Below are 25,597 nucleotides of genomic sequence, written 5' to 3'. Positions count from 1 at the left end.
GAATCGGGCCATGCCCCAGGACTTGAGCCATCTCTGGCACAAAAGGAGTTAATGGCAGGGACCGCGCCCCCCCGTGTCCGGGCACGCGCAGCGCGCCCCCTCGGTGCGCGGGCACAGCAGCCAGGCTGCCGGAGAGCAGATCTCGGGATTCAGGTGCGGAGCCCTTGGCCTGGAGGCGATATGGGTGGTCCGCGGCCCGGTTCAGTCGCCCGCAACAGCCCGGGGAACAGGTGAGGCCGCCTGCCCCGGTCTCTCATCCTCTAGCTGCCCATACCTTGACCCGATCCTATCCCCTCCCAATCCCGGGCTTCTCCACTCCCCAGCTAGTGCTCCCCATCCTTCTCAACCCCATGTTCTCCATCGGCACTCCTGACCACCAATCCAACCCCCCTCCGCTGCTCTCCTCCACCTCCTCCTTGAATCCCGCATCCCTATCATCCTACCACCCGTGGTACCTCTATTTCCACAGCCTGGCCGCATGCTCCTCAAAATACCCCTACTAAGGGCCCCCAGCCCTATTCCTGTATTGCACATTGCCAGTCCCCCCTCCCCCGCAGTGCAGCCCCATCCCTCTTCCATCATAGCATCTCACAGCCAGGCTCCCTCCCCCACTCTCTGCAGCCCCCCTCCCCCCCCAGGCCTTTATCCTATCCTCCCCCATTCCGATGCAGCTCTGTCCCCCAATACCATTCCCAACCCGCGTAGCCCCCAATACTGCAATTCTCAATACCAGTCCATTCCTGCACAATGCCCCTCGCCCAATACTGCTCCAGCCCCAAAAGTACCCCAGATGCCACTCTAATCCCCAGCATTGCCTTCTCCCCTTGTCTTCTCCCAAACTGCAAGTTGGGCCAGGATGGAGATCTTGGCCTTAGGGACTCAGAGCGGGTCTTAGGGTACAGAGGGCGTTTGGGGGTCGGTGGATTTGTCTAGGTGTTCGCGGGAGAGGGGCTGCAGGGAATTGACTCTAGGGGGACTGGCATTTGGCACTGAAGGGTTACAGGGGAAGGAAGCATCCTGAAAGGGTTAATGGAATTTGTGGGGAGGGGCGGCACCGAAGGGGTTAATGGTGGGGGGGGGGGGGGGGGGTTGCCGGCGGGGAAGCCGTGTGAATGAGCGGTCTGTGCCCCAGAGTTGCCATGGAGACGGTGAATGGGGGGATTGTGTGAACTCAGCTGCGGACTATTCCCCCCCCCCCCCCCCCCCCCCCCCGTACACACACACACCCACTCCCCCCTGCCCCACCTCCCTACTCCTACCCCTTCCTTCCCTTTCCCCTCCTCCCCCCAACCCGGGTGCATTCTGGGCAGTGTCTGGGATCTAACCCCCATACTTTGCTCCCCATTTCCCCTGAGCCTCCACCCCTTCAGTTGCTTTGCCCGCCCTCCCTCCTCCTCCTCCTCCTTCTTCCCTCCCTCTCTTTCTCCTTTCTCTCTCTCTCTCTCTCTCTCTCTCGCTCTCGCTCTCGCTCTCGCTCTCTCTCTCTAGCTCGCTCTCTCCCTCCCTCTTCTTCCCTCTCCCTTCCGCTCTCTCGCTCTGTCTCTGTCTCTCTGCCTCTCTCTCTCTCTCTCTCTCTCTCTCTCTCTCTCTCACACACACACACACACACACACACACACACACACACACACATTCTCATTCCCCTCTCTTGGTAGCCGATTCCGGGCGTTCCCAATCTCCCTCCCCCACCCCTTCAGCCAGTTCTTAAAGGAGCAGGCCAGCAATCTGGGAAGGCGGCAGAAATAGGGAAAACTAAAGTGTGTGTGTGGGTGTGTGTGTGTGTGTGTGTGTGTCCATGCAGCAGTGTCTGTGTGTGCCTGTGTTTATGTGTTGACTGTATAACTGTGTGTCAGAAAGCCCGTATATCTTGAGTGTGCTGTATTTCTGTTTCTGTCTCCACCTATGTGTCACCATTATGCTGTGTATGTCTCTGGATATTTACCTATGTGGTGTGTGTGATTCTGCTTCAGTAAGTCTCTGTGTGTGTGTTTCTGAATGTATTTCTCTGTGATTCTCTGGCTCTGTGAGGCTCTCTGTCTCAGACTGTGGGACTATATGAGGGGATCTCTGTGGGTTTGGAATATATGTCTCTGTGAGTGAATATCGCAGTGTCTGTGATCCTGGCTTGGTCTCTCTCACTCCCTCTTTGAGTCTTTGTGAGTTTATTTCCATGAGGCTCTGAGTGTGTGTCCCCCACACTCCGTTGTTTATTTTACACTGGCTGAGCATCAACAATGCCTGGGGTGCTAGGCAGAGCGGTTTCTGCCTCAGTTCTGGCACTCAGTGTGAATTAGAGATAGCCGACAGAAAGGACCAAGGCTTAAGACTTTGGGAGCAGTGAGGGCTGAAGAGAAATGTACAGGAGGGGCGCAGGAGGGTCTGGGGACTCTGGTGAGTGGCCATCCTGCCCCTTGCCCTGGTTGAGGGTGAGGGGGTCTCTATGTGGGACCTTTTGCCTATATGCTGCTTTTCCAGAACCCCAGAGTGAGGTTCACAATCCTTCCCTCTCCTCATGTGGGAGGTCCCCGTGTGGGGTTCCTGGGGCCGGGGGTCTAGAGAGTTCGGTGTTCACTTGTGGCGTGCTCAGGGACCTGGGCTCCATGTCCAGTCATCCCCACCCCCTGCTCCCACATGCTGCTCTGGCTCCAGCTGACCCTGATGAGCTCCATCAGCTGAGGAGTCAGAGTTGGGGACTAGGAGCTTTGCAGTGGCAACAACTGTCACCGTGCCAGTTCCCTAGGATTTTCCAACCATGCCAGGCACCTAGACTGGTTCTGACCAGCAGTGGAGATCATCCGTGGGTCCCTCGAGGCCCTGGCGTGGGAGCGCTCTCCTAACTGTAGGAGAGCAGCCCGAGCCCAGCAGGGCCCCAAAGACCCAGCTAGGCTCCTAGGCTCCTAGGCTCCGTAGCCCTCCCTGACCATCTTGGATGACGCATGCTTCCCTCTTTCCACAGGCCTGTCTGGCCCTGAGGGAGTCCCCTTTGTGAAGCTGTGGTGCTTGGACGACCTCTCTGCATTGCGGGGCACCTGTAGGTGTCCCTCGAGAGCTCAGTCTTGAGGTTCAAGTCAGTGTGGCCATGAAGGGGCTGCCTATGGGGCTGATGCTGTGACCCTGGAGTCTGCCTTTCCTGCCAGTCCCCCTGCCCGGAACATGTGGCTGCGGCTTGGCCCGCCCTCGCTGTCCCTGAGCCCCAAGTCCACCGTTGGCCGGAGCCTGTGCCTCACCCTGTGGTTCCTCAGCTTGGTGCTGAGGGCCAGTACCCAGGCCCCAGCGCCCACAGTCAATACTCACTTTGGGAAGCTAAGGGGTGCCCGGGTACCATTGCCCAGTGAGATCCTGGGGCCTGTGGACCAATACCTGGGGGTGCCCTATGCAGCTCCCCCCATCGGTGAGAAACGTTTCCTGCCCCCTGAGCCACCCCCATCCTGGTCGGGCATCCGGAACGCCACGCACTTTCCCCCAGTGTGCCCCCAGAACATCCACACAGCTGTGCCCGAAGTCATGCTACCCGTCTGGTTCACTGCCAACCTGGATATTGTCGCTACTTACATCCAGGAGCCCAATGAAGACTGCCTCTACCTGAATGTCTATGTGCCCACGGAGGATGGTGAGTGCTGTGGCCAGGCACTGTGCCCTCCCCGCCTCCCACCCGCCCTGTTGTGTTTGTGGCTTGCATGTGGTCGTGTGCCCTGCAGCATGCATCTGTCTGTCTGTGAAAATGCTTCTAACCATCACTCTGCTCGGCCTCCCCCCTTCCTCCTCCCTGTTCTTCCCTCTCCCAGCATTGTCTGAGCTCCCATGTGTGAGTGACACTGTTACCAGGAGGGGCCTGGCCAGGCCTGAGAGCTTTGACAGATCTAGGGCCAGAGTGCTGGATGGGGGTTCCCCGGGGGAGTATGGGTCACTGTTGGCAGCTGCCCGCGGGAGGATGCTGGCTCCACCAGGCCCCCCTGTTGCCATTCCGCCTGCTTTGAAAGGTGGTAGGTGTGTGTGGCCAAGGGAGCTGGGTGCGTGTGGGGGGCGGGGGGCAAGCCTGGTGGGCATTGCTTAGGTGCCTCCTCTTTGGCTAGCTGATGCCTCCTCCCGCGGGGGTCACACTAAGGTAAGTGACAGAAACAAGGAGATGGCGGGACAGGCTCTCTGCCATGTGCCGCCCGCAGAGCAGCTCTTGGGGCCTGGGGTGGGTGGGGGGTGCATGCCCCTGGGCAGAGGCCTCCTGTTATTTTTTAGTTTTTTATTCATTTTACAGTAAAGCGGATTTCCAAGGAATGCGCCCGAAAGCCCAACAAGAAAATTTGTAGGAAAGGAGGTAGGTAGCGAGCCGGCGGGGAGGGAGAGAGAGAGAGAGGGAGGGCTGCCTGCCCACCTGCCCTTGCCCCTGAAGACCCAGCCTTCCTTCAAGTAGCCAGGCTCAGGGGGCGGTCGGTGAGCAGGCATAAGCTCTACCTTATCCAAGGGCCCTGGCTGCTTTTCAGGGAGGATTTGGTGGCCTAAGGCAGGTTCAGAGCAGAAGCAGCAATCCCATTTCTGCCGGTCCCCCCAGCCCCAAGTTCTGCCTTAGTGCATGTGCCAAAGACAGAGCCTGGTAGTTCCACCTCGGGGGAAACTCTAGGCATTTGAGAGGAGCCAGGGACCCTGCTCTCTTCCTGGCTGGGGAGCCACCAGCTCATCCCTCCGTGCTTTTTCCTGGGTCCAAAGTCTAGACTCAGCTCTCTGGCCCTGAAGTTTAGAGCAAAGTTGTCCTGCCACCACGTCTGGCCAGAAGCCTGGCCAACTGACCCTGGCTAGTCTGGTGGCAGACCATGGGGGTCCCTGGGAACTAAGGACTCTGAAGGAGGCACGAGATCCTGAATTTTAAATTTACCCTCTTGCTCGGGAGGAATTTGGTCCCCCTGGGTCAAGGATCTTTCCCGTCCGTTTACCACGTCATGTTTTCCACAAAGCGCTTTCATGCTTAGCTCATAAAATCCTCCCCACGTCTCCGGAAGCTTCTAAGGCCTGAATCAGTTTCCCAATTTTACGGATGAGGAAACGGGCCCAGGGGAGTGACTTGCTGCTGCTCGAGGCCCTGTCGCTGGTCTGTGGCAGAGCTGCGACCCAAACCTGGGTCTCTTGACCCTCGGGGCAGTGTTCTTTCCACTATAGAACGCAAGGCAACTCCCATCTGCTCATTTTCACCTCCCTGCCTCTGGAAAAAAATGGTGAAATGTGGATGAGCTGGGCCAAATTGGCACCGGGAACAACTTAAGGAACAGGTAGAAAATCACAGCCTGCTCCGTACAACCTGTTGGCAAGCTTGGAGTCTGTTTTCCTTTGAAATCCTAGGGTAGGGTTTCCCTGAGTGGGGCCGGCAGGATTCCTTCGGGCCCCGGATGCTCCCCTGCTGAGGAAGTGTCTCCAGGGGCAGATTCCGGGAAGCCACATGCTGAGCCACATGCTGAGCGTGTTCTCCATGCGTTCTTGATGCACTGAGCGGGCCTGCTGCTCTGGGATAGTGCTCCACTACATCCCCACACCCTGCCCAGGACCTCACACGCACTAGGCCATCAGTAGACGCTTCTTTGCACAAAGGAAGGAGCATTCATGGTGCTGCAAAAAAGACTACAGGTCTGTGACCCACAAAGCCTGACTGAGTCGCAGCTCTTCTGCTAACTCACAGTGAGAGACTTCAGGCGCGACTTTTCCCCGTCAGAGCCTCTACATCTGCCTCTGCGGGGAGGGAGGCGTGGAGGAGGGCATAGGGGACCATTGTGGCCTTAACATTCCGTTGGCATGTGAATGAATTCAGGAAGAGGGTCTCGTAGACCTGCTCTTCATGGGTTACTTCCAGGGGCGGTGGTGGGCGAGAGGACGGTAATGGCATTCATGATAACCATTTCCTAGGAGGAATGATCTCCCTGGGGTGCCAGCGAGAGCCCAGGGCTGTCTGGTCCTGAGAGTTTGGCTATAGCACTCCCTGGCAGCTCCACTCAAATGCAAACATTTACCTATCATGATTGTTGACTGTGGGCAATGCCCGCGAGCTGGGCACTGTGGGGCTGTGGAGGGATATGAGGCAGAGGAAAGATTTAGAAATAAGTAAAGGCCTCACCACTACTCCAAAGAAGCTCCTATCCTGGTATTGGAACTCAGCTGGTTTAGCTAAGCCTCACAGGCCAAGCTGGGAAGTGAGTTCCAGACAGTGTGGGGGAGGGCATTTGGTCATTTTCCTTGCTTAGATCAGTTCCTTATCTGGGGCCTGGTGGCCATTTGGAACGGAATTACAGTCCCTGCTTCTTGGGGGAGATACGCCCACAGAGGTCATTAGGATTGTGGTGTGGGTAGGGTAGGCAGGACTGGCCTGGTTGGGATCCTGCAGCAGCACAGTGTTGGGACAGGGTATGGTGGTCGGGGTATGGTGGTCGGGCTGGCCGGGTGACCGCCATGGCAACAAGGAGTTGCTCAGCAAGTGCTAAGCTGAAGGAGCAAAGGCATCTGTGCAGAGGAGGCTGGGACCATGCGGCAACCCAGGGACGCTTGGGGGGGGGGCGGGGGCTGGGGGCGCCGAGGAGGTGGGGGTAAAGCGGACTCACCTTCTAAGTCAGTGCCCACAGGAAGTAAGGGATTTCTGGGGGAAGACCTGCCCCATCCCCCCACTTTCACCCCCATCAAGCTGGAGGGAATTCACATTTAGGGATGAGGAATTCCTTTCCGTGTGGGGTTCTGTCCATTGCGTGGATGATGCTGTCCCGTGCCCCACAGGATTTCTGAGGGCAGTAACTGGCAGGTGTTAAGACGGTAGGTGCCACTGAAAGTCCGGGAAGCCGGAGGCAGTTTCTGCCCCTCGGGGCCGGGCTCTTGCCCTAGTCGAAAAGCCATTTTGTAATATGAGGGCGGTTCCTGTTTTGATTAATAGCTGTGAGGGAATTCAGTCACCAGAGCCCAGACCAGCTGATAAAGAGGGCTATTTGCTGCCTCCAGGCTGAGAGCATCTGGTGTCACAGACAAGAGGGTAAGCCCTGGGGTGCTGGCAGAATGACCTCAGTCTCCCTACTCTGACCAGCTTCCAGGCAGTAGGTCCTCTTTCTCCACAGCCACGCTCAAGATGCACGTCTCATCAACTTAGAACAGGAAGGAGAGTTGGTGCCAGCTTACCCACAGGTCCTTAATGTCTCTCTTCTCTCCTCCGGTCCCTTCTTTTCTCTCCTTCCCTTCCCTCCCCTCCCCTCCATGCTCCACCTCTTTCTCACTGATGTTTTCCTTCCCTTTCCCCACACCCCCCACCAACCCCGTCCTGGAAAGGTGGCATGGTGCAGTGGAAAGACCATGGGCTTTGGAGTCAAGTAGACCTGGGTTTGAATCTGACCTCTAGCACTTCCTAGCTATGTGATCTTGAGCAAGTCACTTTACCTCTCTGAACCTCAGTTTCCCCATCAGTGAAACAGGAATAGAGACAGTGCCTACCTCATTGGGGTGTAAGGATCAAACCATATGGCAGAAGTAGAGTGTCTGGCACATGGTAAATATTCAGTAGATGGTAGGAGCTATTACCATTATTCCTGTCTCTCTGTCTCCCTCCCTCTCTCTCCATATCTCTTTCTCTCTCTCTCTCTCTCTCTCTCTCTCTTTTTCTCTCTCTCTCTCTCTCTCGTCCCTTTTTCCTTCTCCCTTTTCCTTCTTTCCCTCCCTCCCTCTCTGGCTCTCTCTAGATCTCAGAGCAGCGCTTACTGCTCTTAGACCTGGTTCCTGTGAGCAGGAACCCCATTTGCCATTAGCCAGAGCAGGGGGCCCCAATGAGGAAGACCAGAGGGAAAGCTTCATCTCCCAATTTTTTCCTCTGGGAATCAGGGTCAGCTGAGGCCCAGCTTGAGCCTTCCCACTGGGCCCAGGTAGCTCAGGGCTGGGCACCCCAGTACCCGTCTCTGCCCGAATAGCTCATGTCCATGTCCAACATGCTGGCGATGCCACCTCTCACCCTCAGTGCCTGCCCCTGCTCTCCAGCTCAGCCTGCCTACATACACGTGCACAGCCCCTCCCACCCGGAGGAAATCCTTTCCCTGAGTGGGTCTCTGGCTCTGTGCCCTGGCCCACGGGCTGCTACCTCCTTCCTAACTGGGAAGGTAGTTGGTTGAGATGGGCTGTTGGGGGCAGGGAGGTGTGGTAGGGAGGTGCAGGGAGGCCAGCACCGCAGGGGTCTGCAACACCATCCTCCTGATGAAGGTCTGGGCCTCAGCCCACCCATTCCCTCAGTTCTTGCCATCCCTCCTGCCTGTCCTGGGCCCAAGCCCAGAGCTGGCTTGCTGGGCCACACTGCAGTCATGCTGTTTTTGAATTCTCTCTCTGTTTTGTTCTCTGTTCTGTGCTGTTGTGTCTCCCCGTGTCTGGTCCCCAGGATCCGGCGCTAAGAAACAGGGCGAGGACTTAGCGGATAATGACGGGGATGAAGATGAAGGTATTTGGGGGCTGCAGGGTGCGGCGGCTGGTGCATGGCACAGAGCCCCTCCCCCTCTCGATGGGGAGAAGCCCCGTCTGTCTGTCTGTCCGTCCGTTGGTGTGTTTCTGTTCCTCTATGAGGCTGTTGGGCTGTTCATCCATCTTTGGCCTGGTTGGCCGCTGGGAGTTCCAGGGTGATGGACACGGCTGGCTGGAGCAGGGGACCACAAACAGAGCCATGGGGAAGGCATCCTCCTCGCCCCGGTCCCCTACCGCCCCCCTGCTCCGTCCTCAGTCCTCCAGTAGAAGCAGCCACTGCCAGAGACAGCTTCCTCCCCCATCTTCTGTGGTTCATGGGCACCTGCCCCGACTGATCAGCAGGGAGAGTGGAGAGAAAGCAGGGCTGAGGGAGGGCGAGGAGAGGCGTGAAGGAAACCGGATGGCGAGGAGATACCTGTGTTTCATTGCAGAGGCCCCTGTGTGTTAGGGGGAGACTGGCTCCTGGGAGAGGGGCCCAGCAAGATGTTGCACTGAGGAGTGAGGCAGTGACAACTGAAGGGGCTGGAGCATAGCACTACCGAGAACCTCCACGGCCATCTCCCAGAAAGAGAGACTCGGCCTCAGGGCCAGGGGCTGTGATAGGCTCAGGACAGGGCCAGAAAGGCTGAGGGCTACAGTGCCAGGCTGAGGCCAGGACACCACAGCCCAGTTAGTAGATGGCATGAGATCCTTGCGTGATGGTTGAACCAGTCTTCCTTCCTCCTTGGGAAAACAGGGTGTGTTTGCTTGGCAGCAGAGAACATCCCCTTCCACCTCCCTGCCCTGGCCCTGCCCACCCCCTGGGGGGGGGCCAAGCAGCTCAGGGGGAGCCCCACTGGTGGCTGGTAGGGCCGTGCCGCTGGGGCAGAGTGTTGTTGGTCCAGCTCACACACTGAGAGGCTGCAGGTGGAGGTGGTCAGGTGGAGAGCTTTCTCTAGACGGCCCAGCCCCAGTGCCACTGTGCCGCCTGGACTTAGGAGCAGGCGGCTTGAAGGTCTCTCCTTGAATGGCCTCTGGGGAGGCTCCACCTTCATCTTAATGCTGACTGGGGGCGGGGGTCTCTCTCCTTCTTAGTTCCGGCCCTCTCCTCTTCCCCATCCCCTGTGCTTCCAGTTAAGTCTGCCTGGTGCCCGGGGAGAATGGGGTAAATGAGCACATGGCTGAGAAACCATGTCAGTAAGGTTCCCCCCACCCCATCTCTGCCATTCACCCCCTTTTACCCACACCCTTCCTTGTTCTCTCCCTGTGCCACCCCTTATTCCCACCCCTCTTGTCTCTGTCTGCACTGGGGGGCCAGCTGCTGCCAATGGTCGTATTTCCATGTAACTGGTCTAGTCTTGGGGGTTTCAGGGCTCGCCAGCCCCTGCTCTCTGAAGCCATGTCAGGTCCCAGGACCCCTGGGTGCCCAGGGCAGGGACTCACTCGATTCACCTAAGAGAACAGCCCGCCCTTTTCCTCCTGCTCCCCGTCCCCAGAGCCCAGCCATGGCCTACCTGAGCCTGGATGTATCAGGCATGGCTGACTGCCTTCAGCTGTGAGGCTGAAACCAGAGTCTTTACAAACATCACTCAAGTCCAACTCTGGCCAAGTCTCTGGCTGATGCTTGAGCTCCAGGCTGAGCAGTCCCCATGAGTCCTGCCCTCAGAGCTGGCGGTGGTGTCCTGGCACCTGGGATAGCTTTGCTGCCCACACCCCCCCAGGGCTGGCTGGAGGGGGTGAGGGAGGAAGGGCATCCTACCCAGCCTGTGTCTTACCCCTTCTCCTTGCAGACATCCGGGACAGTGGCGCTAAGCCCGTCATGGTCTACATCCATGGAGGCTCTTACATGGAAGGGACAGGCAACATGATTGATGGCAGCGTCCTCGCCAGTTATGGCAACGTCATCGTCATCACCCTCAACTATCGTGTTGGGGTGCTAGGTACGGTTCCTTGCTAGGTGCCTAGAAGGAAGCCTGGGTTCTCAGGGAAGGAGGAAAGAATGCTGGGGACTTAATGCTGGCCTTGGTTCTCTAGCTGGTGCTAATGCCCATAGTCAAAATGTTGTTATCACATGGCCCCTCCCCAAGTGCTGGAAGCTCCTGGAATGTTCAGCTGCCACTGGAAATTCAATTCAACCCCCACACCTTCTCTGTCTTTTTTTTAAATGTATTTTGTTGTTGTTTTTATTTTCATGTTTTTTATATATTTTTGAGAGAGCCCAAGTGGGGAAGGGGCAGAGAGAGGGGGACAGAGGATCTTAAGCGGGCTCTGTGCTGACAGCAGCAAGCCCGATGCAACCTCCACACCTTCTCTTAAGTCTCAAGCCAGGTCTCTGCTTTCAGACTTTTGCTTGGCTGAGTTTTGCAGGGCCCATTAATTTTCTGGTGTCCTTCCCTCATCCCTGCCCACCCATGCCCACATCCCTAAAACCTCCACACATACAGGGATATTCCTCCTAGCCAGTCACATATCCACACACCCACGTACCCTCACATGTTCACACATCCACACTTCCCACCATACACCTCCATGCTTATGATCATTTCTCACATACCCCACAAATACACACATACAACTGTAAACATATAGGCGCCCCACATCCACACCTACAAACTCCCTCTCACATACACACGTTCCCCTGCCACTCCATATACTCCCCACACATACAGTTTTCCCACACACACATATCCTCGTACCCATATACCTCTGTACACTCTACATCCATACCCCATACGTACGCAGTTATCTCCCACTCTCCCCATTCCCATAGATCTCTCCCTCCACATCTCCATATCCACATCTATACTCATACACACTACACACGCCCACATTCCCACTTCCTTCTACCCCCATGTATATGCTCTATGCAAAGACCCACACCCCGCACATTCACATCTACACATAAACCCCACACACGTATACCTTAAATGCATATACATATTCCTTCCACACATACACACACATCCCTGTATCCCCCTTCACAGCCCACTTTCACACCTACTCCAACACCCACATACACATATGTCCCTCACCTTCCCCACATGAATACAAGCCAACATTCCCCCCTCCCTATGCATATACATCCATACCTGCACGTCCACACCTCCCCACCCCACGCTTACACAAATACGACAGACACACACACATACACACACACACACACACCTCCTATCCTTGCTTCCACATCTATGTATGCATCCTGCACACTACACTTATGTATCTCCCCACCATATGTAGATATCCATAGGCCTCCAGCACATGTACCCACATTCTTACATACACATACATACATAGACACTCTTCCCATACATACCCTGGATACATACAGCCAGTGTACATATGTACATATTCCCCCACCCTACCCAACAAATATGTACACATCCATATACCCACACCTGGCCATCCAAACTCATCTGTGCACATACTCCTGTACTCACCCCCACACCGGAGCATACCCCACATGTCCATACCCTGTATATACACACGGACACATTTCTACTACTCTCTCCATGCCTACCTCCCCTTATACTCCCACCCCATTATACAAATGCACCGCCACACATACACACTAATTTCCCAAACGACTCCTCATCCATACCCATGTGCCCTTCCGCACACGTAGTCTGCCGTCCACCCGCTTGTTTGGGTGATTTAAATGTATATGCATTTAAATCTGTGCTGTATCTTCCTTGGTGACTCTTTTTATTTTATTTTATTTTATTTTTCCTTGATGACTCTTAATGCCTATCTGTGGCCAAGGTCCTGAGGTAAACAAGTACCTTAGAGCGTGTGACTACACATACAGGGTCTGGCTCCCTTTCAGATGCCCACTCAGGCCTCAGAGGGCACATGCGGTCACATATCCTGTACTTTCATGAGGAAGACAACTTCTTCGCTGGTGGGCTTGTATCTTCAAAGTTCCAGTGAGGGGTCTAGGCTATACATCAGGTCTGTAGGCCTGGATGCCGCACCAGCAAGGGCATGATTTATTCCATGGCCAGTTGGCTGACAGGACCTTATTTTACGTATTTATTTTTTATTTTTGTATAATTTGTTTTAATGTTTATTCTTGAGAGAGAGAGGGAGAGAGAGAGAGAGAGAGAGAGAGAGAGAGAGAGAGAGTGAGCATGAGCGTGCACAAGCAGGGAGGGGCAGAGAGAGAGGGAGACACAGAATCGGAAGCAGGCTCAAGCTCCAAGCTTACAGGACCTTATTTTAATTTGCTTCTGAGTGTACTGTTTTTGCCAGTTCTAATCCCAGAGGCCCTGGTGCTTCAGTTCTGGGAGCAGTTTATGAACACGGAAAGGCAAACTTTTCTTGACTTACTCTTAACGCTATGTGGGGTAGCAAGACACCTTTTTTTGGGTTTAGACAGGAGACATGATATTCCCTGAAAAAAGTGGAGCCCATGTCCCTTCGGTGGCATCTGGATAGTGGGCATGAAGCGTGCAAGGCCTCTCTCCCTGGTCTCTCTTGGCTGGCTACTGGGTTTGCGTTGCGTGATTCTGCCGCTGCTCCTCCGTCTTTATGAGTTGCCCCAGACATCACAGGAAGGCTCCCTTAAGTGTTCTGTCCTGTTGAGGAAGGGGATCTGAGTCTCTGACAGTAAAAATGGTACCATGAAGGTGGCTGTAAATATACACACTCGGGCTGCACAGTCCCTGAAGGGTATACAGGAGTAAGGTCACATAGGTATACAGGCACACATACCCAGTAGCTGAAGGCCAAAAGTAATTTGCTACTTTATTTATTTGAGAGAGATTGACTGCGAGTGGGGGGGAGGGTGAGAGGGAGAGAGAGAGAGAGAGAGAGAGAGAGAGAGAGAGAGAGAGAGAGAATCTCAAGCAGGCTCCACACTCAGCAAGGAGCCCTGATGCAGGGCTCGATCCCACGACCCTGGGATCATGACCTGAGCAGAAATCAAGAGCCGGATGCTTAACCTACTGAGCCGCCCAGGAGCCTGTACTACTTTATTTTCTTAGTGAGAGTGATAGAAAATATTCCATTCAGCTGCTTTTATTGTTTTAAAAATTTTTAATGTTTATTTATTTTTGAGAGAGAGAGAGAGGGAGACAGAGAATCCAAAGCAGGCTCTGTGCTGTCAGCGCAAAGCCAGATGTGGGGCTCAAACCCATGAACTGTGAGATCATGACCTGAGCCGAAGTCGGATGCTCAACCAACTGAGCTACCCAGGCGGCCTCAGCTGCTTTTAAAAATTAGGAACACAAAGTTCCATTCCCTTATTTTTATTGGAAAGCCCAGAGAGTACCAAGAATATGCTTCAGTTCCATATTATTGGACCAGCTGGGGTTGCAGGAGAAGAAAGAGTGGAGGAGCAGGGAAAAGAGGGGAGAAAAGTAAGGAAGAGGGGCGGGGGGAGAAATGGGGAAAAGAGTGACACAGAGAAAGGAGGCAGAAGGAGAGATTCAGGATCTGAAGCATCACCTGAGAGCTGTGGGCTGCACAGAAGGCTGTTGCAAGTGAGTGCTCCCTGTGGTATCCCAGTTTGCCGATTACTGCACAACTGTTCTTTGGGCTTCTATATCCTTTAGGCTTCCTAACCTTTGGGGGAGTCTTGGACCCCTTTGAGATTCTAATGAGAGCTATGGATTCTGCCCCATAAAAATGTGCACACACAAACCTATAGAAATGGTTCCATGGATACCACCAAAACTCATCCCTGGAACTCAGGTTAAGACCCCCCCCCCCCCCACTGCCACTTTACCACCTCCTCTCATTTGGATAACCAGAACAGCACATCTGGGGGCAGGAATACTGTAAAGCCTTGGTTTGCGAGCACAATTCGTTCCGGGAACATGCTTATAATCCAAAGGACTCGTATATCAAAGTGAATTTCAAGAACCATTGGCTCCAGTTGTGATCATGAATGTCAGTTTGGTATCACGTACTACTTGTAACATAAGACATTGCTCATTTATCAAGTTAAAATTTATTAGAGGTGTTTGCTCGTCTTGCAGAACACTCACAGAACAAGCTACTCGCAATCCAAGGTTCCACCGTATTATTCTTTGGACTTCAGCAGTTAATGATCATGATAATATTACCCAGACCTCAGGAGTCATAAACTGAGATTCGGTCAGAAGTTCCCCACCCCTTCCTGTGTATCCTACACTGCCTGCTCTGGAACACAAATGTAATCAATGAGCCACTGATTGGATTCTGGGTCCATACAAGATGTTTTTGTCTCTTGATGCCAGATGCAGAACATAGATTTGTCCCTGACACTTGGGGACTTTGCTGTGTAGCTGAGACTGTCATTTTGTTTCTCAAAGCATCCCAGATCAGGCGGCCAGTTTTGGACTCCAGTTACATGCAAACATTCAGCCTCCCTTCGGCTTCTCTGGAAGCACTGAGCCCAAAAAGATGGTTTACTCTGAGGTGCTTGTTTGGACATCTTGAGTGATTCATTTATTTGGAGAATGTCACAGGCCAGTCCGTGGATCCCATCCTATTATATGAGGAACCCCCATGGGGCTTGAGACCAACAAAAGAAAAGGACCCCAGCAGGATATAGGATGTGGACATCCCTGGGGCTGAGGAAGTAGGGGTTTGCCAATTCTGGGTGCTAGAATTTAATCCTACATCTTTGCTCAGGTACCCTCCAGGCAAACTGAAAACCTGGTAAACGTCAAGCGTTGAGTGACAGAGATATCTGGTTTGGGTACACTGTGCCAGATTCCCTCATCTCCTGTTGACAAGCAGCTAACCATGTACTGCAGTTTAAACTTGGACCCAGGGAGACTGTCTCAGATTTGTTCTGACAGTTCACGGAGTTTGGGATTTCAGCCCTCACCCTCACGTGGTTTCCATGGATGGCTGAGTTACTGGGGAACTAGCAGCGAGTGACTGCTCTCCCAGACTGCCAGGTTTTGTGTGCTCGTGGTCAGTCATGTTGGATCCAGCTTGATCCCGTCGGATAATAGCTCTTCACGCAGGACTGTTGTAGTAGGTACATTTGACATGGCGTCATCCGCGTGCTTTATGCCTCTCATCCCGAGGTTCATGGGAGCCTGGGAGCAGAAAGTGATGGTTGACTCCTCCACCCAGCCCTTTCAGGCCTTTGTTCCTAACCCAGGGAATCGATACATGTTGCACAAATCTCCTTTACCACATTCAAGCGCAGGCTCTTCTGCTGGTAGGACAGATGTATTTGACACATTTCAGTGAACGATACCTCACCTCAGCCAAGGCTGAAGCCAAGTCTACTGTTGCTTTAAAAAAGAGAAAAGGGAAAGAAAATATGGAGGAGGGAGAAAGGAAGGGAGAGAGGACAGGCGGGCTAAGAGAAGCACATGGTGGTTTTTGCCAGAGGGTCTCAGGCTCAGACAGCTGGGTTGGGTCTTGGTCAGCACACTTTTTAAGACTCGCAGCAGAAGCTTCAGTTTGTGAATGGGCCAGGCAAAGGAGAAGCTGGTTCCCTTGTCTAGAGGAACAAGGGATCCTCCGTTCATCCTTATTCAGGCTCTCTCTAATTCCTTCACGTTTCCTCACCAGGAACCTGAGGCTAAAGAGGGCTTGCGACTAGGTCCTGAGAGGAATAACTAAGTGCTTTACATACTTATTTGTACCAAACATAAATTAATAACACCCTTGAAGAGGATGAAATGAGCCCTTCTGCCGAAGCTAGAAACAGAAGGACTTGAGAAAGACAGTGATGAGGTCTTGTGCCTGCCTGAATCCATTTGAACCTGGCTTCTGCCCCTGGACTGCCAGAGAGCTCTCTGTGAGTGGAGGGAGCCTCCTCGAACATGACCTCGCACAAAGTTCATCCCAGGTGCTGCCACTGAGCTTTGAAATGTGGGGTCAAAAAATACTGAGCCAGGTATGGGTTTCTAACGTGTAGGAGTGCCACAGCTATGCACCTAGGAAGAACCCTTCCGAAAGCCCAGGGCAGGAGAAGGTAGAGCCTTCCAAGGAGCCTAGGGATCAAGGAACAGAGATGAAATGAGACAGCAGGATCAGTTTGAAATGGAAGCAGGGTGTGTGGGGGGGAATATAGGACATCTCTGTGGGATAGCCAGCAGGTGGGCGGGAAGGTAGTCTCCATGGCAACAAGTCTCCACAGCAGCAAATCCCAGCAGGTGGGTGGGAAGGTAGTCTCCATGGTGACATGTCTCCTCAGCAGCAAATCCCAGTGGGTGGGCGGGCTGGCGGGAAGACCTGTTTCTGTGGTAACACACTGAACCGACTTCCCGATTTCTCCACCAGATGAAAAACATGGTCCAACCCAGTGGTTTTCTAACTTTAGCAGGCATCAGAATCACCTGGAGAGCTTGTTAGAAACACAGATTGCTGGGCCTCCTCCCCAGAGTTTCTGATTCATTAGGTCTTGGAGGAAGGGAAATGAGAACCCGTCCTGACAATGAGAGGAGAGGGGCCACCTGAGGCCTGGGAACGAGGTGCAGATGGACTACCTCATACAGGAAGGGCAGGGAGAGCTTAGGAATTGTTGCCTCTTGGGATCTTCACTTCCTTCAGAGAGGGGAGGAAGGGGAAAGAGAAGTAACTTTAGATTTACCAAGTGCTGAGCATATTAGAGATGCTTAGGTTCGTTTTATGCTTGCTACAACCCTTTAAGCATTTTTTGAAAGTTTATTTGTTGATTTTGAGAGAGAGCGAGCATGAGCACGGGAGGGGCAGAGAGAGACAGACAGAGACAGAGAATCCCAAGCAGGCTCCATGCTGTCAGCACAGAGCCCAACACGGGGCTCCATCTCACAAACTCTGAGATCATGACCTGAGCCGAAATCAAGAGTTAGATCCTTAACCGACTCAACCACCTGGGTGCCCCAACCCTTTGAAGCATTTTTATCTCCATTGTACAGAAGAGGAAATTACAGCCCACAGATTTTCAATAACTTGCCCAAGGCTATATGGCTAGTAAGCGGTAGAGTCAGGACTCGAACCAAGGACCATCTGACTCCAGGACCCCTGCTCTTCACTTCCTGCATTTTACCCCCAACTCGCAGCTGGAAGCATCCCCTTGGATAGTGTGCAGACCCCTCCCTTCAAACTGGAGAATGGGTGGGGGGCCAGGAGCCGGTCCTTCCTATATGGGTGGTGCTGGGCCTTGCAGAAAGAAGCAATGGTGTATAGTAGCTAGGCAGAAAGAACCACGCTGCGTGCTCATCCTCTGTCCTTGTGCCCCCATCTGCCTGCCATTATAACTCAAATCTGCCATCCCTCTGCCTTTACCGTCCTCATGCCCTCTGTTGAATCCAGGTTTCCTGAGCACTGGCGATCAGGCTGCCAAGGGCAACTATGGGCTCCTCGACCAAATCCAGGCCCTCCGCTGGGTGAGCGAGAACATTGCCTTCTTCGGTGGTGATCCCCGCCGAATTACCGTCTTTGGCTCAGGCATCGGTGCATCCTGTGTCAGCCTCCTCACGCTGTCGCATCACTCTGAGGGTGAGTAACACTTGGGGCAAAACCTGAACTAGAGAAGTGTCGGGCCTCCTAGGCTCCGGCGTGCCCAGGGGGATCAGCAGGCCCTCTTCTGACATTTCGGTATCCCTGTGGGGAGATGTGGGTTGGAAATGTTTCTCTAGGGGAAAGAAGGAATTCGCCCAGTGTGAGAGAGGGAAAGAGACAATCCTGTTTGTATCCTGAGAAAGTAAGATCCTCTTTCTGATGTGGGAGTCAGATTTGGGTGACTGGGAGCAGACGGTCTCTCTGAAGGGACAGTGGTTTTTGGGAGGCCAGGGAGGGGGGGACAGGGGAAATCTTTCAGTTTGGGAAGGACATGTGACTTCAGCGTAGATATCCGGGGTGGGAATTCATTTTTAGGTGTAAGAAACACTCATTCTCTGCCTTTCTCTGAAAAGCAAGTCTGTACAAGAGGGGAACCGTCCTTGAGCGAGGAGATGGGTCTGAAGTGAGGATCACTGACTTGCGCGGTGGGCTTTTTCTAAGGGATTGGGGGTCTGTTAGCAGACTCCAGACCTCCTCCCAGGGCTGTATAACCCTCCTAAGGGAGACTCTCATTTTTACCGAAGGAAAGCCTCTATCCTTGCCATGGGTCCCTCTGCCAGTGAGTCTTCCAAGCAAGCCAAACAGGCCCTTTTTGGCTCAGCAGGAAAAGTTCTCTTCACCCTGGACTCTAGAGCACATTCTATCTCTGAGAGGCAAACGTGAGCTTCTCATGAAGAAGAGATCTTCCTGAAATAGGTGCCCTTCTTTGAAGTGAGGAAATCTGTGGGAGAGGACAAGGTTTTTTGTCGAAGTCAACCCTGTGAGTTAGTGATATTGTCACAGGAAGACTGTCAGTCTCTCTTTGAAGAAGGGCTGTCTCTCTGAGAGAGAAAAATCACCTTCTCTGACCTAGAAATTCTGTCTCTGTCCCTCCAGGGACTACCCTGGTGAGGGAACACCATTGTGGGACCTGCATCACGCCTTAGAATGTGTTTCTAGGTGACAGTAATGGGGATGGGAATCTCATTCTCCACAAAGGAGGGTGAAGTGACTGGCTGTGAGGGTGTCCCTGTCTGAAAAGCGGAACGGTGTCTCTTCCGATTTCCCTGGGGGGAGAAGGCCTTTCTTGGAGTGGTGCTGTATTCTGTCTCCTAAGGGTCCTGGCTGCTGCAAAGCGTTGTTCTCTGCCTTTCTGCAATTGATTCATGGAGAAAAAGCAAGGCTGTCTCTTAAGTAGCAATCTATATTTCTTTCCCTCTCTTTCTACCCATGCAAACTGCCTTTCTCTTAGAGGAAAGGAATTGTGTGCCTGGGGGCCAGATTATTATCCCTCACTTGGGAATGCTGGGGCCGAGGAGATCATGATATCCCTTTCCCCCCCCCGGGGAGGGGGGACAAATCACCCACTTTTTGAGTTTGGGGGACTGGCTCTCTGTTGGCCAGGGGGAAACTGGATCTGAGGCATCAGTAGCTTCAGCAAAAGGAAACTCTCTGTGGAGACTACACCCTGGGAGGGCACGTTCCCTGGAGACTTTCACACCCCAAGGCCTTTGCCCTCGGGAATCGTTCCCCAAACTCCCAGAATGTGAGGCTCTCTCCTGCCTGCGTTTCTCATCTCTCATGAAAAAGACCCCTTTGTGGCAGAAGCGCCAGCTCCCTGGTGGTGCGCTGGCACAGAGCTGGGCCCAGCTGGGCAGGAAGCAAGGAGGGAAGACAAGGAGAGATAAAGAGAGGGAGCATAAGGAAGCTGATGCCTGGGACCCAAGGGGTTAATTCTTTCTGGCATTCCCTTAACCCTCAAGTTACCAACCGTCCTCCCAGAACAAGGAAGCAAGAAAGCAGGCAGGGGTCCAGTCGGCGCAGGGGCCCGGCAACCCCTCTGCTGGTCCTAATCCATCATCCCAGCCAAAAGGTTTGTTCTTCTTGCATAGCTCATTCCACCCATAGGGCAGCCTCAGTAACAAAGGAAGGAGTGAGGAAATGTTGTAGTGTGTCCCTCAGGGACAGGCAAGGGAGGCCTAGGCTGTGGGTGACGTGACAGGTCTGATGTGGTGCCGCCTGTCTTCTGCAGGGCTTTTCCAGAGGGCCATCATCCAAAGTGGTTCTGCTCTGTCCAGCTGGGCTGTGAACTACCAACCAGTGAAGTATACCAGCCTGCTGGCAGACAAGGTAGGCTGTAACGTGCTAGACACGGTGGACATGGTGGACTGTCTTCGTCAAAAGAGTGCCAAGGAGCTGGTAGAGCAGGACATCCAGCCAGCCCGCTACCACGTGGCCTTTGGCCCTGTGATTGATGGCGATGTCATTCCTGATGACCCTGAGATTCTCATGGAGCAGGGCGAGTTTCTCAACTATGACATCATGCTAGGTGTCAACCAGGGCGAGGGTCTCAAGTTTGTGGAAGGGGTGGTGGACCCTGAGGATGGTGTCTCTGGCACTGACTTTGACTACTCAGTCTCCAACTTCGTAGACAATCTGTATGGCTATCCTGAGGGTAAGGACACCCTGCGGGAGACCATCAAGTTCATGTACACAGATTGGGCAGACCGTGACAATCCTGAGACCCGCCGCAAAACACTGGTGGCGCTCTTCACTGACCACCAGTGGGTGGAGCCCTCGGTGGTGACCGCTGATCTGCATGCCCGCTACGGCTCACCTACCTACTTCTACGCCTTCTACCATCACTGCCAGAGCCTCATGAAGCCTGCTTGGTCAGATGCAGCTCATGGGGACGAAGTACCCTACGTTTTTGGTGTCCCTATGGTAGGCCCCACTGACCTCTTTCCCTGCAATTTCTCCAAGAATGACGTTATGCTCAGCGCTGTCGTCATGACCTACTGGACCAACTTTGCCAAGACCGGGTAAGGAGAAATTGGGGGGTTGTTCTTCTTTGGGACCCCAGCATGCCCTCCCCTCTGCTCCTCTGTCTGAACCTCTTCCATCATCTCCTTTTTTAAAGATACTCCCAAAATCTTGCTTGGTAAACTCTTCCACCCCCTTCCTTCTTCCTTCTTTTGAGTCGTGCAATTTCTCGAAAATTTTGTTGAGGCTCAGAACTCACCTAGCACTAGGACCAAGCAGGAATGAGAGTTACCAGCAGACCTATTGGGGTTCAAGGTTAGATGGTCAGAGGCCTGGTGCATAAAGAGCCTTTAAAGGGTTCTTGGAAAAACTAGGCAGCTGAAAATATTGATGGATGCAACGTAGCACGTGAGAAGAAAAAGCATCTACAGCATGACTTTACAGGATAGGCACAGGGAACGATGAGTTTCCATGATGCAGTGGGCAATAGGAATTCAGGGCTTGGGGAAGAGGAGGGGTATGGACAGAAGGAGGGACCCTGAAAAACATGGAAATGGTGGGCAGTTACAGACTATGGACGAGGTTCAGAAGTGGGTGTGAGAGGAAGAATTCTGGGCCCTTTCCTCTTGTAGGTAGAGTGGTGACCCCAGATTTCCATGTGGTATTTCAGGGATCCCAACAAGCCGGTCCCCCAAGATACCAAGTTCATTCACACCAAGGCCAACCGCTTTGAGGAAGTGGCCTGGTCCAAATACAATCCCCGAGACCAGCTCTACCTTCACATCGGGCTGAAACCAAGGGTCCGCGATCATTACCGGGCCACTAAGGTGGCCTTCTGGAAACACCTGGTGCCCCACCTATACAACCTGCATGACATGTTCCACTATACGTCCACAACCACCAAAGTGCCGCCCCCGGATACCACCCACAGCTCCCACATCACCCGCAGGCCCAACGGCAAGACCTGGAGCACCAAGCGGCCAGCAATCTCCCCTGCCTACAGCAATGAGAATGCCCAAGGGTCCTGGAACGGGGACCAGGATGCAGGGCCACTCCTGGTGGAGAACCCTCGTGACTACTCCACTGAATTGAGTGTCACCATCGCTGTGGGGGCTTCCCTCCTGTTCCTTAATGTTCTGGCCTTCGCTGCCCTCTACTACCGCAAGGACAAACGGCGTCAGGAGCCCCTGCGGCAGCCTAGCCCTCAGAGGGGAGCCGGGGCCCCTGAATTGGGAGCTGCTCCTGAGGAGGAGCTGGCAGCATTACAGCTGGGCCCCACCCACCATGAATGTGAGTCTGCCCCCCCCCATGACACACTGCGCCTCACTGCGCTGCCTGACTACACACTGACCCTGCGACGCTCCCCTGATGACATCCCACTCATGACACCCAACACCATCACTATGATTCCCAACTCCCTGGTAGGGCTGCAGACATTGCACCCTTATAACACCTTTGCCGCAGGGTTCAACAGTACTGGCCTGCCCCACTCACACTCCACTACCCGGGTATAGCTCCAGCCTAGAGCACAGACTATCTCCTGGCTTCCTCCCTCCCAGATCCACGAACACACATGCACACAGACACACAGCCACAGACACACATACACACACATACACACACACACATTCAGACATATATGTATACGCACGCACCCACACCCAACAGCAGACCCACCTGCACAAACAGATGGACGTGGACATGCACCCGCATGTACAAAAACACAAATAAGGAAGTAAACCTGAACAAACCCTTCAAACGGGGACGCAAATGAGTCCTTGGGAAACTGAGGACCCGTGGAACAGCAGCTGAAGCCAGCTCCCTGAGCCTGATCACAGACATTCCTGGGGGCCTGAAAGCACCAGCTGGACACCCCCCTTGGTGCTCGCCTTCCGCCTCTCTTGGAACTGCACCACCAACCAACTCCAGACTTGGGAGCTTTAAAGAGCAGGGTAGCTCTTTCTCCCCCAGACTTGGTCTTTTTTCTGGGTCTTGTTTTTGTTGATTTTTAAAACAATTTTGGAACAAATGCCTCTCCAACCCATGAGTGCAAAAGGCTCTGGAAGGGAGGCTCCAGGCCCAGGTCTCTCTGTCTTTGGAACCCCCAGCGCTCACACAATCCGACCAAGAAACATGACCCCAAGAAAGAAACAGATTTGAGCAAGACCATGGGGTGGAAGGAGGAAGGGGCTACCGCTGGATGGGGTTGGAGGGCCATAGGGGGAGAACCCTCCAGCCATCTCTGTGCCCCTGTGGATGGCTGCAGAGACTGCAGGGTGACCTGCTTTCCCCAAAGGCCGCACGCACTGGCCTGGCTAGACCAGGGGACCCTATATTTGGTGAATGAGGTTCTAGTGGAGGCCATGTCATTATTGGGCCCCTGGGTGTAATCTGGGTTCCGCCTCTGCCCTTGGGGTAATGGTATCAGAAATTCGCCCCATTTTCTTTACAGAGTCTCTTTTGTGTCTGTCATTTCTCTTTCAAAAAGGCAGTGTTTTTTGTTGTTGTTGGCTTTTTTTTTTTTTTAAAGAAAAGTTCTTAAAACACTAACGGAAACCCATGGAGTTTGTCCTTTGTAAAATTTTAAACACAGTGTCTTGATATAAAAATAAAAAATCCAGTTAGCACTCCCAATCTGCCTCCCTTGCACAGGCCTTGCCCCAACAGACGCCCCCAGCAGGGCACCTCTGTGGGCTCAGAATCCAGCCTGCCTCTGCATCCCATGCCTTTAAGCTGAGACAAGTCTGGGCTGCACTCTGCTGGCCCCCCTGCACACATCAAGGCCTGTCCAATCTTAAGCAGGTTGCTGCCCCCATAACGTGCCCCACCAAGTCCCCCCAACACTCTGGGTTCCTGCAGCTGAAGCCTTCTCTCAGCACCACAGGCCTCCTAATGAAATGGCAAAAATAACACTTCCTCCTCCTCCTCCTCCTCCCCTCCTACTCCTTCTCCTCCCCCTCCCCCACTTTCTCACCAATGCCTCTGCCACTGCCCCCATCACCACCATCCTGCCTTCATCCTAGACTGGGGGCTAGGAAGAGGTGTGACCTCTAACATGCTGAAATTTTTTCTCATACATGACTGAATCCAGTGTAGCATCAGATATGTGGATGCCCCCTGGCCTTGGGTGACTGACAGAGCAGGTGCCCTTTCCTCCCCAGGGATACTTGTTTCCTGTTCTGTGAATTAAAATTGGAGAAGGCCCTGGGGCCCCTGGGAGAGATTTCTCTCCAGGGTTATCATCAGTGGCTCCCTGTCAACCCCGGGGGACAGATTCAGTGGGGCTCCACAGGGTTAGCATTATGGTAGTTCATATTATTCTCAGCGACCTGAAGGACTGAACCAGGAGTCTGCTCATCAAGTGTGACAGTTGGGCAAGGTTGCTGACACCTCAGAAACCAGGAATAGAATTCTTCAAAGTGACCCTGACAAAATGAGGGAGATGAACCAACACGACAGGATGATGTTCAGATGGGATCAACACAAGACCAAAACTGAGAACTAATATGCTAATATGGTACATGGGGATGAGAGAGTTGGGCAATTGTTGGCTGGACACACTTTAGTTAAAAAGAAAGAAAGAACTGGGGGGAGAGTGACAGGATGGGTCACAAGTTGAATGAGTCCATAGTGTAGAACTGGTTTTCTCCTCCCTCCTCCTTCTGCCCCTCTCCTCCTTCCCTTTTTCCCTCCTTTTTTTCTTTCCCAAACTAATGTGAATACTAGCTTATAATAACAAAAATATAGCATGGAGTTGCTAGGAAGTAATCGGAGTGTGAGTTTTAGAATTAGAAATAACCTCAGAATCATACTATAGTACAACCCACTTATTTCATAATTGGGGAAATGAGCCCAGAAAAGCCCAACATCACGGTTAGTGTTAGAAACAGACCTAGGATCCAGTCCAATCATATATGACCTTTCCTATGGTCCTTTTTATTTTTCTTTTTTTGGCCTTTTAAAGCATTAATGGGTCTATCCTTGGTCAACACATTTCCAGCATATGTGGAAAAGCTGGAGAGGGTCTGGAGAAGAGCCAAACCAATGTGCCAAAGGACTAGGTCTTCATAAATTATTATTATTATTTAGAAAGGAAGAAGCTGATGAGGCAACCTTCAATAATTGTGGAGACCTACTATGTGCCAAGTGTGCTGTATCATCTTCAAAAATTGAACTCCTAGGTAAGGACAGAGATGATGGTCTCTTCTCCATTTTTTCTGAGAATGGCAGAAGGGAAAAGATTACAGTAGACATAAGGAGAAACTTTGCTAAGGGAGTCAGTAAGTCCTCTATAATAGTGACTAAATGAAATGACTTACTAAGGAAAGCACTGGTGTTCATCTTCCTAAAAGCAGAGGGCTGGATTACATGAAGTTTTCAGGTCAATTCAGAAACTTTGTTGTTATGATCCTGTGACTGCTCCATCTCAGGTATTACCAAACTGGGCCTCCTTTTCTGGTGTGTGTGTGTGTGTGTGTGTGTGTGTGTGTGTGCACGCGCGCGCGTGATTTGGGGGAGGATTTAGACATTGCCTCTCCCTGAAGAACTGAAGGTGTTGTAGCAAACCCAGATCCAATCGTGTTTCGGACCCATCAATAATACATTACAGTCAGTCTTTCACACTTTTGCGAGAGTTAGGCTTCAAGACAGCAAGGTTTCAGTCTAATTGGCAGTCAATGCTGTGCCCAACTAGCTTGAGTGTTCTCAGCCCCATTACTGACTACCAGTCCTGAGCCCCAGCTAAAAACCCAGCCCCTTGTTTGCAGGGGGGCTAAGGGTGTACTTGGATTTCATTTCACAATCCAAAAATAATTAGTGCCTAGACCAGGTCCAGCCTGCATCCCTCAATTTATCTGGTTTCTAGATTAGTCCTTCGGGGAGCTGGACACAGCTACCTTGGGATTTTAGCCACTGGTATGTGTGTGAAGGG

At 53.0% G+C, this 25,597-nt stretch overlaps 1 protein-coding gene across 7 annotated transcripts; it reads left to right on the top strand.

The window, feature by feature from the left end:
- Positions 1-95: 95 nt before the first annotated feature.
- Positions 96-23,227, top strand: NLGN3 (neuroligin 3). Of its 7 annotated transcripts, none has more exons than XM_081792717.1 (8): positions 96-230; positions 3,467-3,610; positions 4,253-4,312; positions 8,375-8,434; positions 10,224-10,373; positions 17,677-17,862; positions 19,937-20,726; positions 21,338-23,227. In XM_081792717.1, exons 2-8 carry the CDS (start codon positions 3,505-3,507, stop codon positions 22,179-22,181), a joined length of 2,196 nt encoding a protein of 731 aa, XP_081648843.1. In that variant the 5' UTR covers positions 96-230; positions 3,467-3,504; the 3' UTR covers positions 22,182-23,227. The 7 variants fall into 7 exon arrangements, with proteins under 7 accessions (XP_081648843.1, XP_081648844.1, XP_081648838.1 ...); XM_081792712.1 differs by having other exon boundaries at positions 99-230; positions 2,957-3,610; XM_081792713.1 differs by lacking the exon at positions 96-230 and adding an exon at positions 1,542-2,391 and having other exon boundaries at positions 2,957-3,610.
- Positions 23,228-25,597: the final 2,370 nt, after the last annotated feature.

Source organism: Panthera onca, chromosome X (genome assembly GCF_046562875.1).
Source record: "Panthera onca isolate mPanOnc1 chromosome X, mPanOnc1 haplotype 2, whole genome shotgun sequence".
NCBI lineage: Eukaryota > Metazoa > Chordata > Mammalia > Carnivora > Felidae > Panthera > Panthera onca.
This window is presented reverse-complemented; position numbering and strand designations above follow the sequence as displayed.